Genomic DNA, 18,646 nt, shown 5'->3' on the forward strand with positions numbered 1-18,646 from the left:
AAAATTAACAAATGGAAAATCTGGTATTTATAACAAAATATGGGCTGTTATGAATGTTTCTGCTTTGTGAAGCATTTTACAAATCATAATGAGAATTTGATGTTATGATTGGGTATGACCTCATCCAAGGTTTCAAATCACAAACCCTGGGCTCTTCAAAGAAAATGGTAAATGCTATATCCAGTTTTCCAGCACGGTGCCACACAAACAAAGTGATTTGGCCCCAGATAGTCCCTTGTTGAGTTCTATAAAGACTTTGCAACAAATACACATCAAAAGGAGAATCCCACATCGTTGAAAGTGTTGTAATTACCATGCCGACAGCGGCCCATATGTGGCACACACTGCATTTCTCATGAAGTAACACCTGATTTTAATCAGCTGGCCCAGGCTAGAGCAATCACTCTGACACCCACACAATATTTAAGTTAAGTTCTTGAAAGTGGAAAAGTAGGGTGATAAAAATGGCAGTGCTGAAGATAAGCACTCCCCTTGTTGTTTTCCTAAATGAAAAATATGTCACCATCTGAATTTTGAATAATGGCTCATGAATTTATAACAATATATCTTTTGTCATTGCCATAGTCCATGATAACCACAAGGTTTTCTACAGTTCGACAACAGTTATAACTTAAGGAGAGCTATTTTTAATTCTTAAGCCTTGATCCCAATCAAAGGCTCTAAACTACCAATATTAAAAATGAACTTCTTAAAGCATCTGCAGGGCTCCTATTAGCCCATTAGTTTACTACTGTAGGTGGCCCTGCTGTTTTTACACGTTTGTCTATAGAGGCTGTCACTAATAGTTCTTAGTGTCACAAAGACTCAGTTGGAGAAATACATGTGGGCAGATTTTCTCCAACTGAACACCACTTTCATTAAAAACATCTGCACAACAGACTAACCACAGAATTAGACACTTATCATAAATTGCTTGTTGCAAAATATTGAACGGACAAGACAACAGACTTATGAAACCTAGCTCCAGTGCCATAGAGGTCAGAGAGGAGGCTGAGAACTGGATGTGAATGTAACTTTTACCTGCTGTGCTGCTCCTTTCCTCTACATGACTTGCCGCTACTGACCCAACCTGCATGTAATAAATACTTATTTATTTTCTTTATTCTTAATCAAACTCCAATCCATTCTTCAAATTTAATGAGCCTTACTGGTTGATATTCTCAGTACTGCCTGGTACAAATCAAAGTTTTCTCTGAATAACAAATGCACAGGGTACAAGTTAAATAAAATGTGGTTTTTCGCTGTGCAACCAGTACAAAAATTATGAGACAACTAACAATATGTTTGATTGCTAAAGGCTGAATTAAACAAACAAAACAAATTAAATCATACCATGAATTCTGTGGTTTGCAGTACTCTATACCCTCCTCTTTAACAGGGTGGTTTGATGTGCTCTGGCAATATTAGGGTGATGCAGATCTTGTGCACAAAAACACAATTCACACAGAAGTTTCTGGTCCTAATTGTCACAAACTCAAATTTCCACACAAGCTCCTTCTGAGGGTGGCACAGGCCCTCAATTTGTGTTCTTCAAGATTCAAAGCATTTATTGTCACATGCATAGTGTAGAAATGTATTTCTCTGTACAGTGAAATCCCTACTTTGCTGTCTGCAGAGCATTTGAATATGAATTGATGGCAAACAATGATAGTAAACATTAATATGAATATTATAAATACGAACAGTATGGCAGTGCAAGAAGACATTTTGGTGCAGCTTGGTGAGCAACTCACAAAGTGCAGGTGCAAGGTCCTTGGCAATTTCAAAAGCAGTTTGAATTTTAAGTGCTTAAAATGTCTATGGCATAGGATCTACTTTGAACAAATGCAAACAACTGAATGATTAAATGACGCTATAAAATGAAGAGAGCACTGCTGTTCATATCTTCATTTCTATATAATGGCTATGTAATGTGCTTATGATTTCTATTGCATCTTTTTAAATTGCAGTTTTATTATTTATTTATTTGTACACTGCTCAAAAAAATAAAGGGAACACTTAAAAAACACATCCTAGATCTAAATGAATGAAATATTCTTATGAAATACTTTGCTCTTTACACAGTTGAATGTGCTGACAACAAAATCACACAAAAATGATCAATGGAAATCAATTGTATCAACCCATGGAGGTCTGAATGTTAGGAATCACACTCAAAATTAAAGTGTAAAAACAAACTCCAGGCTGATCCAACTTTGATGTAATGTCCTTAAAACAAGTCAAAATGAATCTGTGTTGCTTCCTGAGTGGACACTATGATTTCACAGAAGTGTGATTGCCTTGGAGTTACATTGTGTTGTTCAAGTGTTCCCTTTATTTTTTTGAGCAGTATATATTTGGCCTTTGGATAAAGATCTATAACATAAACTGTGAATGTCCAACAACGTCCCCTCACAAAAACCATTATCCAATAGGAAATTATTAAAAAGTCCCATCTCGGACCATTACAAGCAGACCTCAGAATCTAAAATGAACCACTTTTCTGTTTGATAAAAAAAGAGAGCTCTGTGTCAGTTTTCAAGTTAACGTTCTAACTTTTTTTTGCATCACTGTATTTACAGGGGTTTTCATTGTGCATTTTTGGAGTGCATCATTCTTATGTGTCATGCAAACTCTAGCATGCCATGTTTGGTCCTCACCCACCTCGGAGTAAGTCACCCATCCTAACCGAGTAGTGGGGAGACACATGTTTCTGGTGAGTGAGTCATGCAGCATGTTGAACCATGTGAAACCACAGCTTTGTGCCCTTGTGTTAGACAGCCAGAAGACAAGCAGTGGAGTCTAATCGTGCCTTACAAGCCGTTTCCAGGCTCTCTGAGTTAGCAAACTTGCAAACAGCTGCATTTTCCATCAGAAGTGGGTTTTGAGTATGGGATTTATTTTCTGTCCCCTTAAATGGAGAGAGGGGAGAAACAGTATCACTGGAATAGAAGAAAAAAAAACTTGCAGACACAAGTGAGACATACCTCATACTTGGAAAAATCAGTCCTGCTCATAAAGTCTTTAATCATTCAGACTAAGATTTACGGCTGGCATAGACACCATGGCCTTTGGGGCAAAACCAATCAGTGTGTTTTCCTACCTAATGAACTTGAAGATGAGTCACTCATGTTTAAGTAATTAATTTTTGTGTAAAAGAAATATTAAACATTGTTCAGGACCAAAATAAAATGTGTGGTTTGTCAACACAATTAGATAATTAAAACAGATTATGCTTTTCCATGTATTGTTCTGTGTCACACACAGACTTGCTCATTAAATGTTGCTAGTTCCACTATTGAAGATACAGGTTAACAAATTGAAATGAATTCAGTAAAAGACCAAGTGTTATCAGGAAGCTTCTGTGGAATAGCATGCAGCACCGCAGAGACCTCTAGTGGCTCCACACACCTCTGATCATGAACATTCTCCAAAGAAATGTTAAATTCATGCAATTATTTTGCAGGTATCTATGAAGACTGTGTTGGTCACATATTTGATATCGTGTCAAGTGCAAAGCTTTCCAAACTATCTGAAAAATATCCCCTGATCAAACTTCATATCATCATAATTTGACTTCAGTGGTTCTTATTTCTAATTTGTGTCATACACAATTACAATTCAAATATGAAAAAAAGAAAAGAAACACAGAAACACATTGATGTGAAAAATACCACAAAATTATTGGTTGGCCAGTGGCTTTACCAGCCTCCAATCATCCTCTCTTATTGAACTATGCATAAACCATCTTGAAAGACCACATCCACTTGCTGTTGAAGAGGTATGAGTTCATAAATTAACCAATATTCAAAAATGCACATGAATGGAATCCAGTTGTTTCCACAAAAACGTTTAAATAAGTTGACTGTTAAAAGACAATCTCATTGCACACTTGGAGCTGGAAAAAAGGACCCTGTTAAGCAAGACAGATGAGAATAAATCAAGAGTAAAATGTATTTTGAAATGTCTCATGTCTACACCTAAGTAAAAGGCAGACATACATCTGTGTGTTCATTTGACTATCTTCAAATCAATAGATTGTGACAAGTCCATCTTTGGCAGCTATCTGTCTTTGTCATGTCACTAACTTTGTTATCTTTACTCAAATAATAAATGTTCATTGGAAAATCAAAGGTGTTGCTTTCCCCAGTTGTCAGTTGATATCCACCATATGTGATATTTAAAGTGTGATTGTGGGCTGATCATGATTTATTCAATGTTAACTGATAAAATTAAATGGCCCAGGTTTTGAAAGGGAAATTGAAGTTATTTGGAGGTTTGTAAGGGTTAAAGTTGTGTTTTTGTTGAACTATTTTTCTGGTAAATACATGTTTATATTCTTCCATAGCATTAACACTTGTACAAAACAAAATTTTGCTCAAAATCATGATGGTAGGTTTTCAGGTTAACTCATATCTGTCGAAAATCTCAAGATCATATCAGTCATGCGACCGTGGTTTGATTTTTTTAAACCTGGAATTGCTATAATAAAACAATGAAATTGCCAGCATGAATTTAAGTTGGGATGAACACTTAAAGATGTAGTTGTTGCCTTTTTTTATCTCTCTTGCTTAAGGACACCTTGAAGATAGCGAAAATAAAAACCTTTGACCTTTTTGTGACAGGAAAGTAGGCCTTTCTCTCACCAGCGGCACATTTTAAGATGAGCAAATGTCAGCATAAAGGCATCAATCCTCCTCTCAAATGAGTCCTTAGCCAGACACGGTAATCCCCCCGGTTGTAGATGTTCAGGCTGACCTGGTTCGCTGCTGTCGGAGCTCAACCACAGAGCTGTGACAAAGCCACCAGATTGGTGGACAGTTATCTGGACTCACAACGCAAGAAACGAGATGAGAGGTCAAACTAAATTGGCTCGCCAGAGAACAGAGTCCACCCTTTAGGCAAGCCTTTGCTTCTCCCCTCCATAAATTGGAAGTCCCAATGGCCCCCTGCTTGGCTCTGTGAGGGTCCACCACATCTCACAAATGGGGCAAACCAGAAAATGAGGTGATACTCTGATGTCCTTGGAGTTCCAAATGACAAAGAATTTCAAGGAAGCAGTTGCATCTGTGGTGACAAGACTTCAGGAATCCAACCCAAATACTTCTCTGACTTTCACCAATTGGGCCCGCAATAAAAAGTTAGTCTTGTGTTTGGTCTGGTCAACGCTTTACAGCCAGAACTTCATTCAGTGAATCAATTCTACTCTTCAAGTACAGAAATGTATAATAACAGTTGGCTCCTGTCATTCTGAAAGCTGTGAAAATAATATAATTCTGCCAAATGACAATACTCAAATGGCCTGAAAGATTCTTCAGGCTTTTTTTTCCTCATTTCATGCGTATTTCATTCTCACATTACTCGTTTTGAGGAACCACACTAATCAGTATATTTATATTAGTTTCCTGAGTTTTCATGCTGAAGCCATTCTTTCTGTGAAGCCACACCAATCAACAAGAAAACAGCACAGGTCTTTTTTTCTTCTCAAAAACAAAAGGTCACCTCACAGAGAATTGTTTGGAACCAGCAAAAGCTGTATATCAATAGATAACTTTTCTTACTCATTATGTATCCTATCTATCCTTCATACAGGGGTAGATAGGATACTGGATGGAGCAAATTCCCATTGGCAACCAAATAATCTGGAAAGAAAATATGCAGACATGAAGAACCTGCTAACTCCACATGTAAAGGCCCCAGTTGGATTTCAGTGTAGGACCTTTGTGCTGAGAGGCAGTGGTGCCTACAACTTGGACCTTGAGTCACTTAGTTAAAAATCTGTTACCAGAAATGGAGAGCAAACCAACCATAGATTTTTCTGTTTAATGGCATGACTCAAAATATATGAATACCGGCCTATATTCCGTGGTGACAATCAGCTGACAGATGCTGTGTTAACTTTTAATGCATAGCTGCATGTATAGCTCCTTTAATAAATATTAGAGCGGTGTTTTACATCTTGCAGTGTAAGTGTCCCGTGGCAAAGTGATTGCTGAATTTGGAAGTTTATAAAATAACAGTATGCATCGCTGTTCATCAGCCGCGGAATTCTCCCAAATGACGATGCAACTCCTGGACTAGTAATTACAAAACCAGTTTCTCTCATTTTTCTTTTTGTGTCCCTGAGTTTGAGTTTATAGTTTCTACTTCCTCTGTGTCTTTTTTTTTTTTTTAATATTTTATTCTATATTTTTTCTACTTTTAATTCTCCTGTCTTCCCCCAGGTACTTTGCATATTTCTTAGCTTACTATTCAGTCTTGAGAGTTCACTGCATCATTTAAACAAATATAAGACTGACGATACTTGTCAAGGTTAGAGTAGAATGCTGTCGGGGATTCATTAATGAGCTTGTGGCTTTAGGGAGAGTTAATAAAAAGAAAAACAGCCATGCTCTTACCCCAGGACATTGTCCAGCGCTTGTTATGTTAATCACTTAGGCCTAATTAATATCATGCATATTATTAACAAAATGAAGATTCAAATGCCAGCATGCGTTAATTACCGTGCTCGAAGTCATCTACATTTCTGCAGTGAATGTTAACAGTCTGTCAGAACTTATTCTCAAAAAGCCTTCTCATGTGATGGAATGATACCAAAGTGATGGCGAGAGGTTCGGGAAAATGTATACAGTGCAGTAAATTAAAATAATAACTATCTCTGATTTAAACTTTTTAAGTAGGGGTATGACAGTCAGACTTAAGTCACCAATTCAATGTTCTCGGACTCAACCCTTAAAATGAATACAAGATTAATACTTGATTTTGATACTGATAGTATGCAAGAACAAAATAAGTAGAAGTTGCGAATTTTCTACCACAAACCAGTATATCACTGCAGCCAGAAGCAGGGTAGTTTTTAGCTGTGCATCTTGTATAGTGTGGGCATCTTGCGTAGTGTAGGCTGGAATTGAAGCCTAGACAGGGTTGCAAAATTAGACTTACAATTTCCGGGCCTGACGCCAATCAAAACTGAAGCAATCCTGTAAAAGGAGGCCAATTATTGCCAGAAATCAGAGCACATTCATGAACCCCCCACTTGTTCAACATGAAACATCTTACAAATGTAGAGAACCTCATATCAAAACTTCAGATTACATTTTCCACCACGTGACCTTAGAATGAACCCCAGCCTTGTTATAGTTAATTAGGGGTTTTATATAGTACAACTCCTCCTCTTCTGTCTTTACAGTTTTGGACAGACTTTATCAAAGAAATACCTGTCTTTTCGCTGAAGACAAAAAAGAAACCAGTATTGATCTATTTGTCAAGTCCATAACATTTTAGGACAATATACTCTTACATCAACAATCTAAATGAAGAAAAGAATGAAGAAAAGCTCTAAAAAAAATTAGACTTGGGATATGCAAATCCCATGCATTAAACTGCATAACATAAGTAACTAAGATAAATATTCATATTCATTTAATTACATGTTAATTTGGTTGCTATTGTGTGAAATGATTAGCTGTCTTTGTTTTCCAATGGGCCAGTGTTCCCGGAAGATTTGAAGATACAATATTTGGCCTCTTCTTTTCCCAAAACCCCATTTAATGTATCACTGCTTTTTAAAGTTAATATTTTCATAATGTTGTAAAGGATGCGTAATTAACTCGCTCTTTCCTTTTCTGTTTAACAATTACAAAATCGTGGCTACAAATGAAAAAGCTTTAATGTGCCAGTTAATTAGTGGCACTTAGTTCAGGTTTTTGTGAGGAAATGTCACAAAACTATTAAATTTCAGGATATGTCCTAAGAGTAGTTTGTTTTTCAGCCCACATAGATTTCTGTTTTTGCAGTTGGTCATTATCTCAGCTACAGAGGTTATGTTTGGTTTGTGTCCCAGCAGGATTATGCAAAAACAACCAATTTTCATGAGTCTCGGTGGATGTTTGGAGTAGTGTTGAAGTTTTGGCCAAGGATGAACTTATTATATTTTAGAGTAGAACTGAATCAAGGCGCAGATTAAACTGTAACACTAGGCATTTTTGGATATTCATTCATCACTGTGGATCTAATAGCCCTTTAAATATATACAGTGTTGGAAGTTGCAGATTGACATATTTTAAAAGAGTGGGCTTCTGGCCTTGGTGGCAGTCTGAAATCCCGCATTTCTTCTTTATAAATCACAACTTTCACATAACCACAAAGTATTCCAATATGATTGCATGCAGACGGTGGATGGTAATGTTGTATGCACTTTGCCATGGCAACGTGCTGAATAGCTGTCATCACAACAAATTCATTCCTGTTTTTCATTCTGCTTTTGTATTAGGCTGAGCTGCTATCTATACTTTAAAACACTTGATGGAGGGAAATTTGGGTTGAGAAATGGTCTCATATCTCTAAGTCTTACTTAGTGGTCTGGTCTACTTGATCAGTGGTTTTTTGGTTAACTCACTGTTTTTTAAATTGAAAGCATAGATCTCTTAATAGGTTAGTATTTCAAAAAGCATCATGCTCCATAAGTCAATGTGGATACAACTATATTTAAGGAAACGCTCACTGACATCATCACATATGTAGTTCCCCTTCAATTGGCATGTTTAGACTTTGTTTTTGACAAAAAATGGAAAAATATGGTTAAAAAGATGGCAGAACTGTGCCATACCAAATATAATTACAGCATTCAACTACATACTGCATCCATATAGAGAGAGGAATTTAAAACTACTATAAGCACTACGTGTGCCTTTGAGCTCTATGAAAAATTAGGCAAATTAAAATATTAGCATTGTTACAGAGCAGAGATAAGCAGGATTTCAATTTGTGCTGACTTAAATTATAAAGATTACATTGGAAAAAAATCCAAATCAAACAAAAGACACTTGAGGGGGATTATTTGTCTAGTATAAAATTGATTTGTTTGAGGGAAAAAGCTAACATTGACTACAGACTAATACAATCTCAAGGTGGTTATAGTTTGGGAATTTAGGTCTTCTGAGACTTCTAAATTACACACAAGTTACAAATGTTTAAAAGATGGTCTCTGGCAGCATTACCTAAGTCCTTAATTAATCCCCAACTTGCACTCATAATTAATTGATTTGCATGCATTTCACCACCAACTCAACCCCCCACAGGGGGACCCCAAACAGAGAATCCCTGCTGGGGAAGTTAATTGTCAGGTTAGATGGTTGATTTGGGCATGCAAATCAGTCTGCCCCAAGAGATTTTGTGCTGTGAATCATAATTATCTCAACTTTTTCTTTTGACATCAGTATATTTCACTATTTCCCATACATTGAGTAGCATTTAATTTTATCTGTATTGGCTTATACCTTTTAAAAGGGTAAATTAATCAGGAAAACAGTGGAAACGAAATTAGACTAAAACAGGCACTTTAAAACATCCTTTTGTAGGAACATGATTTATCAAGCAATTTTTTCTAAAGTGTAGTTCAATAAACAAGACCTTGGAATGAACATCAAAATCAATATTGTTGTCCAAATCCAACAACAATGGATGTAAACTTACAATGGGTAGCTTTAAGGTTACCAGAGTGAAAAAATTCCCAAATGCTTACATTTAAATCAAGACATGAAAAGCAAAAGTCAAATTACCAACATTCATCACTTGATCGCAAACCTCTGACAATTTTATCAATTCTGATAATACTGTAGCGTTTTAGTCAGGGAAAACACCTGGTTGACAGTAAAACATCCGTTTAATAAGTAATAGCTGCTGTTGGCCACAGCCACACCACACAAGCCTGCAATACAACAAATTGTTCCCGCTCAATTCCAGATTAAAAAAAAAACCAACAGAATTCCTTACACCCCCAACCACACCCACAAAATTCCAAGCAACCCCAAAATCACACAGAAAACAAGCATCAACATAAACCCCAACATTCGTGACTTGCTACAATACTAAAAGGACAATGTTACCCAAATCACACGGTACCAGCAGTTTCATTGCTTATTATTAAGCTCGCTGTTCAGTATACATTATGCTATTATGTCTATTGTTTTTTCTCATAGGAACATTAATCAGGTCGGCGCTCAGCCATCATGCTCGCTGAAAAAAACAGGATTCACTGTGGCCATCTCTAGACATGCACTTTTGTCCTCAATCAGCCCAATGTGATTGTTCTCCTCGGGCTAAAGAACAGGAAACTGGACTCAATATATTTTCTTTGTTCAAGTGTTTCCCCTGAGAGTGCTGAAGATGGGGTGACAAAAAATTACCATCCGAGCCAAAGATTGCCATGCTGTCCAGCCTCTCCCCAGGTCTCTCCTCTTCTTTCTCTCAAACTCATCACAAAGTCATCCAAGACCTTGAAGGAAATGTGTGTGTCAAAGTTGTGCAGTAACATGTGTCGTCTTCTTTATAGGGAAAGACTGACAATACTGATAACTCAATCCTTTTAATATTCACAGCTAAATTATTCAGCATTCCCACATTATCAGCTCCACCCCATGAAGAACAGACGCCTTCAAATTTCACAAAGGCAAGAGGGTGTCCTCGCTCTTTATTGCCTGTCCATGCAACAACTAAATCTGGCATTTTTCTAATTAATGGGATGAGTTCATTAGTGCTCTTGGGGTTAATGTGTTGTCCTACAGCAAATTAGTGAAGGAATTTCAGTGTTGCCAGAGCATCCTAATTAGATCACTGTGGGTGCTGCCTGCTAAAATAGATAATAATGAAATAATGAAAGTTGTCACTCTTCACAGCAGCGGCTTGATTACTGCACTGTGTCTCTGATAATAAAGGACCCAACATTCACCTGGAGTTGGACTCCATGAAATATATTCAATTATAAATCCAACTATAACAGCAGGGTTTTGCGCTGTCTTGTCCTGATGAGGATTTGTAGTCTGAAAGTGCCATCTCTTGGTTAGAATTGGTAATGCAGTTTTAATTACGTTTTTGATTGCTGCACTTGTTAAAAAAAAAATGCACTCATCCAAAAGCATTCAAAAATTGTTTTGAAATGAATTCTAAATATTAGACAGGTAGTTGAGGTATTGGAAGCTTGCTGAGAAGGACAGCTATGGGTGGGTTAAATGTGATTCAACACTGCAAAAATGACTCAACACTTACATAGGCTACAGTCCTGTTTTTAGGTCTCATGCATGCATTGTAATTCATTTTACATGAACCAATCCTCCACAGATAGCCAGCACTTAATTTTACATACTATGTTTGAAGAAGCCCTAGAGTGCATCCAAGATCCATTACTTCCGTGCTTGTTTTTACCATTTATCTGAAAGTTTGCCGGCGAGAAATCTGATGGCTTTGTCTCTGTTCTGTTGTAACAGAAAAAATATATTTTTACGGAAAGATTTTCCATTAACTGCAATGGAGCTCATACAGATAAACAAGATAAAGCTGCCAAAAGCCAGGTAAATACAGTGAAACTAGAGCACAGATGGTATAAAGCAAGTGGTTATATCCACATTGATATCTACCAGAGGTTTATTGGCCACTGTTTTGGAGCCCCATATTTCATTCTCTTCTTTGACTTGTCTATGTTTGTAGAACTAGACATGTCTCTTGCTCAGCCTCCATCCCAAATGTCAGTTTGTAATAGCTGAAAAATTTTGAGACGAATGTTTTCATAAAGGTTAAGAACACGTCACACTCTAATCTTTGTACCAGTGACTATACAGTCCAAGAGAAGAGTTGCATATGACCCAATTGAATGGTGCACTGACAATGGAACAGTGCAAAACCTATGCTGCTGCCAGGCGGTAGCCAGAGCGGGTGACCTTGGTGGTCTGACCCTCGGCTGCAGAAGCTGGCTCTTGGAACATGGAAGGTCACCCCTCTGGCGGGGAAGGAGCCCAAGCTGGTGTGTGAGGCTGAGAGATTCCGACAAGATATAGCCAGGCTCACCTCGGCGCACAGCGTGGGGTCTGGATCCAGCTTTGTCTTGACCCTCCGCTTTCAGGTGAAAGTTTTGTTTACCCACCCTTCTTGGGAGTCCCTACAGGGGCTGCTAGAAAGCTCTCCTACTGGAGACTCCCTCGCTCCATTGGGAGACTTCAATGCTCACGTGGGCAACGACAGTGCAGCTTGGACGGGTGTGATTGGAAGGAACATTCTCTATACCCTCAGCAGGGTCCTGGAGGCATCATGGGAGTTTGCCCAACCAGTTTACGTTTGTTTTGTTGATCTGAGGAAGCCATTCAACCGTGTCTCACGAGTATTCCTGTGGGGGTTGCTCCAGGAGTATATGTCATATGGGCTGTTCAGTCCCTGTATGATCCGTGTTGGCGCTTGGTCCACATTGCCGGTTATAAGTCGGACCCGTTTCAGGGGTGAGTTGGACTCCACCAAGGCTGCCCTTTGTCACTGATTTTGTTCATAACTTTTATGGACAGAACTTCTAGGCACAGCCAGGGTGTCGAGGGAATCCGGTTTGGCGATCGCAGGATTGAGTCTTTGCTTTTTGCAGATTATGTAGTGCTGTTGGCTTCATCAGGCCATGATCTCCAGCTCTCACTGAGTGTGGAGTGGCCGGGATGAGGATCAGCACCTCCAAATCCAAGACCATGGTGCTCAACTGGAAATGGGTGGAATGCCCACTCTGGGTTGGGTAAGAGATCCTGCCCCAATTGGAGGAGTTTAAGTATCTTGGGGTCTTGTTCACAAGTGAGGGGAGGATGGAGCAGGAAATTGACAGGCGGATTGGTGTAACATCTGCAGCGAAGCAGACTCTGTACCGGTCTGTCGTGGTGAAGAGGGAGCTGAGCAAAAAGGCGAAGATCTCAATTTGCCGGTCGATCTACGTTCCGACCCTCATCTATGGTCACAAGGTGTGGGTAGTGAACAAAAGAATGAGGTTGCGGATATCAGGGGCCGAAACTGGGGGGATGACTGGTCGGGATGACTCCTGAATGCCTCCCGGGGGAAGTATTCTTGGCATGTCCATCTAGGAGGAGACCATGGGGAAGACCCAGGACACGCTGGAGAGACTATGAGATAAAAATTTTGTTTTTATGCTAATCTGAAGCCTACTGAGCCCAACTAACCAGTAGCCATTAAAACAGACATGAACTAAACCTTGGGTATCAAAGGGTTATGGCATTCCCTTATTTGCTTCACTTCTTTTTTTTTACAGTCTACATTAAAAAATGAATCTTTCCCTCAGCAGTTGCAAGTAAAACTCCAATTTTGAGTTTTGGTTCCAGCTTCAGAACTGCAATGCCAAAATTACCTCTATAAAGCTTATATTTGGGGAAATTAGAGCTTATTGATGGATATATTACAGATCTCTTGGATGCTTGTTCAATTTCACAAGTGTTAAAAGAGCAATAGATATTTTCAGATTGTCTCCTAAACTTGAACACAGTAATGGAAAAATAGATAATTAATTGGAGCTATAACATCTTGGCTATATTCCTCGTAACAAAACAAGAGCATGAAACAACCCCAGTAATAAATTTAGATTAGTTTGGCATTTACAACTATTATTTTTTACAGCTGGCCTTTAATGTTTACTATTGCACTTGTAATTCTTTTGTTCCAACATGATTCCTCTATTTTACATTACATTAAATTACATTTGGCAGACACTTTTATCCAAAGCCACTTACAATAGAGGACATAAGGACTGCAAATAACACTTGCACACTTTCTATTTAGCTTACTTGGTTCTATGACATTGCACAAATCCAAATATAATTTCCCCCTTTTGTTTCCATCTAAGGGCTTCACATTAATCCCACTGCTTTAAAGTGGTTTTCATAATTTTTCTTCTAAAATCATCTTTGCACGTCAGTGCTGCCCACCCACCTTGTTGTTCTAACCACACACTCTTCTTTGTGGGGTTTTCTAAGCAGTGAATGTTGAAATAAGAGGCATTTTAGATCCCACCAGCAGAAACACCAAGGGACTGTGATTGTGATGCAATGCATGTTGTCTTTGAGATAGTAAAGAGGATGGGATTGTTGGATTAAAGCTTATACACTGCTAACATTCCCCCCTCAATCTCTTTTGAAGGAAATGAGATTTTTCAAACGCTAATGTGCAATGAAGATGTCAGGAATTGTATTTTATGGTGACAGCGCATACGTAAATAAAGCTGATGTAATTGTTGTGTACTTTAACCATCTGACACAATGAAATGTTAAAAAAAGCATTCAAATGACATTTTTTTCTTTATCAAGGTTGGTTATTCGCAATTGCAATTTATCAAGATTAAGGCAACTGCCTGAGTTTCACAAACTGGCGGATGAGAAGCAAAAATGCTTTCTAGTTCATTTAGAACATTTTAATTTAAACATAATCAGTTCTATTTACAGTTGAACAAGAACTCATAAATGTGTCATCTTGTCATTAAATTACACAAAGCAATCAAAAGACTTGGCTTGTTATATAAGTGCCTAATCACAGTAACTGAGTGTGCTTCCCCTTTCAGATACCACCCAAGCCCCAATTCTTCCCATGTTATGGCTCCCATGTGGTGACACAGCTTTTCCCCATATGAAAAAATGTTGGCAGGAGCACAGTGAAAAGCTATGTTGCAAGAAAACCGCCTATGTATCTAAAAGTAGGGCATTGCACAGGGACATAGTTTCAAAGTCTCCTGAAAAGCTGCAAAAGGGGGTACTTCATTGTCACATGGGGGTAATAACATCATAGATGATGACATTGAATGCTGACTTACTGTGATGTCACTTTCACATGGGTGGCGTCACATCCAATATTTATTGTCTGTGTTGTCACTGAACAGGCACTTCCCTAATTTCCTTAAAAGCACCATCTGATCAAATTATACCAAAGAACTATGACAAGACTTATTGAAATGACCAATGCTTTTGCATTGCCTTATAGCTTAGTCAAATGAAACAGTTCAATAGTATTTGTTCAAGAAGTAGCGTCCCTACACTAAAACCTTACGTGTTAACCAATTAACCAATCTGAGCAGGATAACTGTAATTCTCGACTGAAAATTTTGACCTGACCTCAACCTTGAAAGATGACTAGGGATTCTGCAATGCAGAGGGAGAAAAGCCTTGCTGGCTGTTTCTCAATAAAATATGTGATCATGCCTGAACTAAACATCAATTCTTTTGTCTGGTTTTGAATTTTGCAACCATATCTTTTTTTGAAATTTATATTGATATTTCATGATAACATATTTGAAAATGCTTTAACTTATTCAACAGTTTTATCTCACTGCAAATGTCAATACAAAAAAAAAAGACATCCCTTTGAAGATTTCGCTTGCAGCACCTTATAAGTGCAGAATGTGTTTATCCAGAATAAGCATTTGAGAGTCAATGAAGTGGGCTGGTTCTTGGGCTTCAAATTGTCACTAACAATCTCTTCTGTAGGAATATGATCAGTTTTAGACAAAGTCATTTGTAGATGCCTTTCTAGAGACCTCAGTCTCATTCTGGCAAAGCACCATAGAGATAAATTTAAATATGACGACATTAAAGGTTTCCATAATAGCGACCTCTGTTCTCATACTCTCTGTTGGCAAACTTGGCATCCTTATTACTGTGAGGGATTCTTCCAAATGGTGCATGATCGTTGAAACATGGGTCAAAGACTTCGTCGACTATTTTCTCCGCCTCCTCTCTGCTAATTTTCCTAACAGCCAGGATGGAGCGAAGGGCACGGCCTCGGACGCACTCCTGTGCAAGCATAAAGCATATAAAGGTAAACGGTCTCAATTTATAGAGCCCTTTCACACCTTCTCAACAATTCACCCATTCACACAAATGCTCACACACCAATTGCCATGCAAGATGCTAACCAGGATATCAGGAGCAGCTTGGGTTACAAGTCTTGCCCAAGCACACTTCAACATGCAGCAAAGAGTTAAGGATCAACCGCCAATCATCTGATTGGAGTGATGCCTGTTTTTTTTGTTTTTGTTTTTGTTTTTTTGGGGGGGTTTATTAAGTTAGTTGGAGGATACAGAGAATAGGGTTTGATGGAAAAAGGTTGATTTGCTTTGGCAACCCCTAAAGGGAAAGGCCGAAAGGAGGAAAAGAAGATCCATCTGACTCCCTTTTAGTCAATCAAAGGTACCTGATGATGCTGCTTCAGGCCAAAGCTGAATCTTGCCACTTCTGTGACAAAGGAGCAGTCTCCACTGAGGTTAGCTGCCCGAATCTGAAGAAACAACAGAATCAAATCTTTGAAGAAAAGCAGATTTTCATCAAAATAACAAACATGTTCACATTCTACAGAAATAAAGTATCCACAATGTCCCTAAAGAACTCCCCCATTCGCCATATGCATCTATTAACTATTAAAGTTACTCATTGATTCGAGAATTCTAACCATTTTAAAAAAATGTAATCTTAATATTTAACACATACAAATATAGATACAGCTGTTTACTTTAAAGGAAAAGTTACCTTTTTTTTTTTTTTCCAAATATTTCAAACTGCTAAATGCCAATTGCAAATACTCCAGGGAACCTTCAGCTAATTGTCCTCCTTTCTAAAATCAAATATTCCATCTCAGTCGTGCCTTCATCTATAGCAGGGGTTGGGAACCTTTTTGACTGGGAGAGCCATAAAAGCCAAATATTTCTAAATATATTTAAATCGAGAGCCATATAGTATTTTTTACGTATATAAATTGAATAAGTCTTACTTTTAATGGCACTTCTGGTGCTGCAATGACTCAAAGTGCTGCTTTATATTTGATCGTTTCATCAATGCAATTTTATCATAGCATATTAGACATACCGCAGATCCAAATGCAAATTCCTCTGTCAACGCAACCTAGAATGCACGGTAATAATCATAGTTTTTTCTTTTCGCCATCTTTTCCGTTACAAGGGTTGACACAGTATTGTGTCAAACTGATTTTTTCTTTTTCAATTCAAAATTGTCTGTGAGCCATTTGCCGTCACCAGAAGAGCCATATATGACTCGCCAGCCATAGATTTCCGACCGCTGATCTATAGTTTAGTACCTGTACCTTAAACAATACTCCTTTTGAAGTGCCTGCATCTACTTTGCATAACTATAACACTTCTAGTTTTTTTATCTGTTTTTAGCTTAGTTTAAACACACACAGACACAAATATATTCCTTTTTCCAACCTAAATTGGCAAAGTATAGTCACAAACACATTATTTATCACTGACTTTTGTGGAATTATTAATTACAAGAATTAGCTATTTTACTTACTTCAACAACAGCATATATACAAACATAAATGTTTGAGTGTTCAGATAAGAAAATGACTGGAGAGTCACACTAACTAAAGGGGCACCAAAAGAATTGCTGCTCACCTCAGAACAAGCCAGATGTCTGAAATTGTTGAACCAGTCCACATGGGCACGACAGTGGTCAAAAGCATGGATAAGTTCATGTGTGACCACTCGGTTCATATGGGACTGCTGGCGGATGTTGTTTTGACACAAAACAATCTACAAACAAATGTGATCCTCATCACTTCAGGCATTGTAAGATCCTCTACAAAATCTGCATCTTTGTGGTTGTTTAAAATCATTCTATAGTTCTTACTTGAGAGGAGGCTGCATCGAAGCCACCACTTACTGTCCCGTCACAATCTTCACATGAGAAATGTCGCTCTTTAAGAACTTTACTGTCAAAAACATAAAAAGACGACAGTGAGTTTTTTAAGTGTACTTTAGTGTGGGGCTTTGGTTAAAGCACCTAATGTATCAAACATGTAGAATAAAGTAGTAGTTCACAAACAAATACGACACTAAATGTCATGAATCAACCAAAATTTAGAGGACAATGTCAGGACTTGTTCTTAGGGTCATATGTTTTCCGAAATACAAAAACAATTACCACCCCGAATTCTTCATGGCACTGAGGAGGAGTTTGGCATACGGACCTGCAAGAGGCAAAATAGAGTGTCCAGGGGTTTAAATTCTGCTCTCCACTGCAAGCAAACAGAGCTATTTTACAAACTAGCTAGGCTAATGAGATTTAGCTCATTGATGCAGTGCAAGAACGTTCACTGGGGACTAATTTAATAATATAATATACGCACAAGAGATTACATTATTTTCGCATGTGTAGTAATTTAGCAGAAGGCTTGATACTCACTAGTTTCCACTGCTAACTGCAACATGAGCTGACACTTGTGGTTGAAAGTGAACAGGCTCTCTGAGACTAAACCCTTCTTGTACTTCCTCGAATTTCTATCAGGGTATAAGTCGTATCCATAATAATCGTCCTCTTTATTTGTCTGGTCCATTGTGCGAAATGTATCACAAAGTTGGATTTATTAGCATATATCCCTTCGGGTACCTCTAGCGCTAGCTAAGGAGAGGTCATCGCTGTTTGTGGATCACGTGGTATGGGTCAACGGTAATAGATAAAATCATTAACGAGATTAAGATGACAAAATAATTTTCTATTTTTAAAATCAAACGATCATCTCCTACTTTATCATAAAAGGGTTAACTCAATAACATGACAAGCTTTAAAAGTAACACAGTTTAAATGCAAAGGAGCGCTGTAAAAGGCAAAGATCGATTATTTAGAACAATGTTAACTCTGATGGTAGTAGGAGGTCTACAAAACATCCCGTCTCCGAGAGTAACAAAAAATACGATATCGAAAATTTTGCCAGCAGACAAATCAACACGAAAATCTTAATGCATTTTTTTAATTTACTGAGAAACGTATGATGTACTGAATTTGTCTGCAAACTGAATTTTGAAATATACCAATATGGGTGATCAGGT

At 38.0% G+C, this 18,646-nt stretch overlaps 1 protein-coding gene across 2 annotated transcripts; it reads right to left on the minus strand.

Moving 5' to 3' along the window:
• Positions 1-9,282: 9,282 nt before the first annotated feature.
• On the minus strand, positions 9,283-18,606 carry atp23 (ATP23 metallopeptidase and ATP synthase assembly factor homolog). Of its 2 annotated transcripts, none has more exons than XM_086146964.1 (6): positions 18,003-18,606; positions 17,742-17,787; positions 17,448-17,529; positions 17,213-17,350; positions 15,994-16,077; positions 9,283-10,276 (listed from the first exon to the last, which is right to left on the minus strand). In XM_086146964.1, the coding sequence occupies exons 1-6, from the start codon at positions 18,151-18,153 to the stop codon at positions 10,184-10,186; spliced, it is 594 nt and encodes a 197-aa protein (XP_086003090.1). In that variant the 5' UTR covers positions 18,154-18,606; the 3' UTR covers positions 9,283-10,183. The 2 variants fall into 2 exon arrangements, with proteins under 2 accessions (XP_086003090.1, XP_086003089.1); XM_086146963.1 differs by lacking the exon at positions 9,283-10,276 and adding an exon at positions 13,503-15,593 and having other exon boundaries at positions 18,003-18,399.
• Between the last annotated feature and the right edge of the window lie 40 nt (positions 18,607-18,646).

The sequence above is a fragment of the Fistularia commersonii genome, chromosome 5 (assembly GCF_037954325.1).
Source record: "Fistularia commersonii isolate RoL2024-O1a breed Wild chromosome 5, RoL_Fcom_v1.0, whole genome shotgun sequence".
In the NCBI taxonomy this organism is placed as follows: domain Eukaryota; kingdom Metazoa; phylum Chordata; class Actinopteri; order Syngnathiformes; family Fistulariidae; genus Fistularia; species Fistularia commersonii.